This window comes from Priapulus caudatus, unplaced genomic scaffold, assembly GCF_000485595.1.
Source record: "Priapulus caudatus unplaced genomic scaffold, Priapulus_caudatus-5.0.1 Scaffold13, whole genome shotgun sequence".
Taxonomy (NCBI): domain Eukaryota; kingdom Metazoa; phylum Priapulida; class Priapulimorpha; order Priapulimorphida; family Priapulidae; genus Priapulus; species Priapulus caudatus.
In genome coordinates, this window is record NW_014577074.1 from 1,376,467 (window position 1) to 1,382,518 (window position 6,052).

The 6,052-nt window shown below is 40.1% G+C and overlaps 1 protein-coding gene across 1 annotated transcript in view; it reads left to right on the forward strand.

The window, feature by feature from the left end:
- The window catches only part of LOC106808163 (tetratricopeptide repeat protein 13-like), a 23,419-nt gene that overhangs the window by 15,645 nt on the left and 1,722 nt on the right, over window positions 1-6,052 (forward strand). Inside the window, exons 16-18 of the mRNA XM_014810755.1 lie at window positions 2,014-2,188; window positions 2,474-2,553; window positions 2,713-2,791. Of these exons, the coding sequence (XP_014666241.1) occupies window positions 2,014-2,188; window positions 2,474-2,553; window positions 2,713-2,791 (334 nt within the window). The remainder of the gene's footprint in view (window positions 1-2,013; window positions 2,189-2,473; window positions 2,554-2,712; window positions 2,792-6,052) is intronic.

A 6,052-nucleotide genomic window follows, 5' to 3' on the forward strand; every position in this document is an offset into this window, starting at 1 on the left:
ATTTTTTTTAATTTGGATAATTGAAATTTTGGCTTTTAGAAATGCACGGAGTACGAACCAGACTAGTTTTTGTTGTCTTTTTTTAAACTCTACAAATCCTAACTAACAAAACCTACTTAATCCCCAAGTTAAGACTCTAATGGTGGTGGTGGGGGCAAGCAGAGCTATTCTTCGCTACATCAGTCAAAGGTACATTAAATACTTTTTTCAAGAGGTAAATCGCACACAGACAAAAATGATTTTGCAGCGCAGTCCATCAGATTACATTCGAGGAAAATCTGACGTGTAACCTTTTGCCTTTGTCAGCAATATTTGGAACAGTCATTTTTTCAGAATGATTGATATGAATAAAACAACGTGACACCGTGCCTAACGTACACCGAAACATGTTTCAGACAATGATATTTCAGCAAGTTTAAGGAAAAATGGTTTTTTATAACATGTAAAATTTCCATCTACAAAGCAAGCAACAACGTTATAATAGGACTTCCCTAACTTACCATACACAAACAGTAAAACAAATAAATGGTAATTCTAATTGACTACACGGAGGGACACAAGATTCGATACACAAAGGTGCGCAATATATGCACACACACACTCGTACACACACGCGCACACGAACATGCGCACAGGCATGTACCCACGCACGCACACAACATACATATGCACAGACATGCACGCACATGCATGCGCGCACACACACATGCACGCACGTACACACATGCACGCACCTAGATAAAACCTTTACCTCCGAAACAACTTTTCACTGTGTTGCAGAAATTCAAAAACAAGCGCATAAGGAGTATGAAAAATCTGTGAAAAAATATACTGAAAAATCATTTTACAACCAGTGCACAAGTATGTAATATTCTTCCTATACGCTGGACATAAGGATTCTATATTCATATACGATGGACATAAGGATTCTATATTCCTATACGCTGGACATAAGGATTCTATATTTCTATACACTGGACATAAGGATTCTATATTCCTATACGCTGGACATAAGGATTCTATATTCCTATACACTGGACATAAGGATTCTATATTTCTAATACGCTGCGACATAAGGCCTCATATTCTATACGCTGTGACATAAGGGATTCTATATTCCTATACGATGGACATAAGGATTCTATATTCCTATACGATGGACATAAGGATTTTATATTCCTATACGCTGGACATAAGGATTTCGTCTATATTACCTTCTACTGACCACGCCGCTACCTTCTACTGATCACACCGCTACCTTCTACTGACCACACCGCTACCTTCTACTGATCACACTGCTACCTTCTACTGACCACGCCGCTACCTTCTACTGATCACACCGCTACCTTCTACTGACCATACCGCTACCTTCTACTGATCACACTGCTACCTTCTACTGACCACATAATGATCTGTACTGACCATACTGCGACCTTCAGTTGGCCATACCACCCCCTTCAACTGACCATACCCCAACCTTCTACTAACCATACTGTGACCACAACTTAACCATGTAGTGACCACACCTTGTATATAATGCATTTTAAGCTCATACTGACCACATTGTGACATTTTACTGACTGTACCATGACTTTATACAGACCTAAGCAGGATCTCATATTGCCTGCACCGTAGTTGTACTATAGATATGTACACGAGCTAATAATTACTGTGGTGTTTATTAGCTCTTGATACGTATATACAAAAACATAGCGTCTTGTATATATATCTATGGTTGTACAAAACAAGGTTATGCCCTAGTGCTGATTTCCTCATGCTCCTCGTGTTTATTACACACCCTATGATGAGATCATGTATCTATTTTCGCCCGTAGTAGCAAATCAAAGTGTTTCGACATACGTACAATGAGCTGATCTACGTGCAACAGTGCTCACCGGTAGTATGTCCTGAACTTAGTTTTGCTACCTTAAACGTATAAAGCTTATCACACAACTTGCGCCGTCCTTCGAGGAGTCTCGAGCTTTCACCCGGTCGGTGACTGGATGCGTCGAGCGTGTTTGACGTGCACATTCGTGTGTCGTTGTCGTTCATCAGGAGTCAGCGCATCGTGTTCAGCATCAGCACGGTGACGACGCGCATGCGCACGATCGCCTACCACGCCGAGCTCGACTACATCTTCTTACGCCTTAGCGACGACATACGCAAGACGGGAGTCCACAAGATCAGCGTGAGTATGCGCATGCGCACATACAGGCAGTGCTGGCCATGCTGCAAAAGAACGTTTCCGCTTACCTAAATAGCACGTTCTCTTGAGAAGTTGCCAGTGTTGTCGATATGAGACAGTAACTGTCGAACAAGACATGGTGTCGGCCATTTTATTTTGGTAAGCTGCTGTGGTGGGCGAGCAGGTGGAATATATGGGTAGTTTAGTTATGCTGGAGAGTAGATGAAGAATTGTGCAAACAATTGTTTTGTCATTTAGAGTGGAATTAAATATTTGTGTTATTTTTAGGATGCAGATGGACTGTCACACCTCATACTCTCTCTGGTCTACTATTTCTACAATCTCATGCCATTGACTAAAGGCTCGAGGTAAATATGGTTATCATTGTCAAGTTAGTTAGCGATCGTAAGGTGATCGATGGTTGCTAAAGGCTTTATTTGGAAAAAAATGATAGATAGTTGTAGGTTCATGCTTATTTTTACATAATTTATTGTGATTAGAAATGTGAGAGTTTGATTGCATTTCAGTGCCATAGCGTACTCTGTTGCGTTGGGCTTGTTTATGTCAATCGGAAGAGAAGTCACCAGCAGGATTCCACCTGGCAAGGTACTAGTAGCGTTTTGGAATCAAATGTGATTCCACATTGGTTACGTTTTTTTAAAATTAAGTATGTGTGGAGTTATTATGAAAATGCATTTTTGTTAGTTCAGTCGTTCATTCCTGTTTTTTATACTAGTTTTATGATTTTTTTTATTCGTTTTGTTAGTTTGTTAATAGCTATGTTAGTGTCGTTTTAGTTTTAAAGTTTCTTAGTAAATTAATGAGTATCTAGCATAATTGAGGCATTCAGGTGGTGCATTTAGAACATATTCTAAGGAGGCTAACTATCATAACCCAAACCAGACTGGTTTTCTATAATCAAATATGTGTGTAGCATTGCCTTAGTTGTGGGGGTGGTAGGAATAGCAGTTGTAGCTTCCGATGGCCATTGTCATGCTGCAGCACTATATGAGTGTCACATTTTTCTGTGATGTTAGCTCTACACTAATTAAATTCACCTGTTATTACTTTATGGTTTTTACATTTTTTCTGTTAAGCTCGCGTGACAGTTGTCTTTGTATTTGCATTTTTGTTTTGCATTGTTAGTTTAATTGCTTCAACATTTTGCTATGATGTCAATTTGACACTTGTTACGTTTCTTAGCCTTATGTTCAGTCACTATTTATATATTAATGCCTGCTGTTGGGGGCACTATGCTCTCATAGTGTTGCTGAGGGAAGGAATAGTGCCCGAGCGGTAGCGAGGGCACTATTCACAGCGTATAGGAAGAATATTACATACTTGTGCACTGGTTGTAAAATGATTTTTCAGTATATTTTTTCACAGATTTTTTCATACTCCTTATGCGCTTGTTTTTTGAATTTTCTGCAACACAGTGAAAAGTTGTTTCGGAGGTAAAGCGTTTTATCTAGGTGCGTGCATGTGTGTACGTGCGTGCATGTGTGTGTGCGCGCATGCATGTGCGTGCATGTCTGTGCATATGTATGTCACTATGTGTGTGTGCGTGCGTGGGTACATGCCTGTGCGCATGTTCGTGTGCGCGTGTGTGTACGAGTGTGTGTGTGCATATATATGCGCACCTTTGTGTATCGAATCTTGGTGTCCCTTCCGTGTAGTCAATTAGAATTTACCATTTATTTGTTTTTACTGTTTTGTGTATGGTAAGTTAAGGGAAGTCCTATTTATATCGTTGTTGCTTGCTTTGTAGATGGAAATTTTACATGTTATAAAAAACCATTTTTCCTTTAAACTTGCTGAAATATCATTGTCTGAAACATGTTTCGGTGTACGTTAGGCACGGTGTCACGTTGTTTATTCATATCAATCATTCTGAAAAAATGACAGTTCCAAATATTGCTGACAAAAGCAAAAGGTTACACGTCAGATTTTTCCTCGGATGTAATCTGATGGACTCGCTGCAAAATCATTTTTGTCTGTGGTCGATTTACCTCCTTGAAAAAAGTATTTAATGTACCTTTGACTGATGTAGCCGAGAATAGCTCTGCTTGCCCCCACCACCACCATAAGAGTCTTAACTTGGGGATTAAGTAGGTTTTGTTAGTTAGGATTTGTAGAGTTTAAAAAAAGACAACAAAAACTAGTCTGGTTCGTACTCCGTGCATTTCTAAAAAGCCAAAATTTCAATTATCCAATTAAAAAAATTTGTTGCACACGAGATAATATTAATTGTATTTCATGCATACATGTGTTCTACATCATAGGCTGGCTAAAAGCTAAATCCTCTGCAGATTTAATTGTAATAAAACGTTGAATCGTGGTAGTTTGGTTTAGGGCGGAAACGTGTAAGCTTTGATCATGCTTTCCAGCAGTGTAATAATGCAACTGTTATTAGCTGAAAGATTTTCAAATTTATTTCTTTTCATTGTTTTAATGAAACCAGTTGTAAAGTTAGGTGTAACAGATTTATTGACGTGCATACCTTTTTTTGTTTAGAGTGAAAGCATCACTGTTGTCTTTTCGTACTGAAACAGGCTAGTAAATGTCACAGAAACTTGAAAATGAAAATATGAATTAAATATGAATTTGAGAAAAAATGACGTAATAAGGCTACACAGATGTTAGACCTGTTATTGCTGCTGCTCATGCTGTTGTTGCTACTCCTACTGCTGCTTCTGTTGCTGCTACTACTACAGTCCTTGATTGTACAAATAGCCATGCATTGTGACCTGCTAAAATAACGATTTTTGCTTTCAGGGGTCACATGCATAACATGAGATATGCCGCCTACTCTTCGTTGGTGTTTGATCTCATGAAGACCATGCTCCAACACTTCAAAAAGTATGCCGCGCATTCAGTCGCGATCGAGGCTTGCATGATTTTGATTCCGTCATTATTAGCTCAGCTGACGAAGTCAGATGCAGCTTGTAGAATTGCATGATTGTTCGTGCGTCCGTGCGTCCGTCCATCCGTCAACACAAGTTTGGCACAAATCTTAACGACTCGATGTACGGTCTTGATATTCGGGACGTCGGGGGGGATCACGAAAAGGACTTGGGATGTCGAATTTGGGGGTCAAGGGTTAAAGGTCAAGATGTGTCAATGGCGGGGGCATATTTCCCCCTTAACTTAAGGTATAGGAGGAAATACGGAATTTCGGCACAAATCTCAACGGCTCGACCTATTCTCTTAATATTCGATGTATAGTGTGATGGGGAGGAAACCCATCACCAGCACGAAGTTGGAGGTTACAGATCAAAGGGCAGTGGGGGAAAGGTCAGATATCAGACATTTTCTGAGGACATGGTCTAACGGACCGAGTGCAAAACTTTTCAGCGCTGACCTACCATTTCTATCACTTTATTGAAAGGACCATGAAATGTACTTTCCGCTGACGTGCGAAGAGTAAGTGTCTGACAACCTTTTGACCTGCAAGAGGAGGGTTAAATATGGATTTGTTGACTGTTAACAAAGGACTGAACTGCTTTTGCTATCGTGGATGTGAGGCTACAGTTCCACATTTCAATTGCAAAGGCAAATGTTTGTTGAACAAGGTTTAGGCTCCTTAAATCATATTATTTTCTAAAGCAGTCTGTATTAGCACCCTGAGTATCACCCTGTAATAGCACCCTGAATGCTCGCGTGGGTAGGCAAAAACACGGGGGCAGCCCATTACGCATGCATGGGGGTGAACTTGCACTATTCTAATCATAATTATTGTCTGGCAACCTGCACTGCAGATGCTTTGCAATGCGATGCAAAGGCAATGCAATCACAGCTGAGCGAAATTCTCGCCTGCCTGAATATACTTGGATTTTAGCCGGTAGGATGTCAGCAACTCAATGGAGT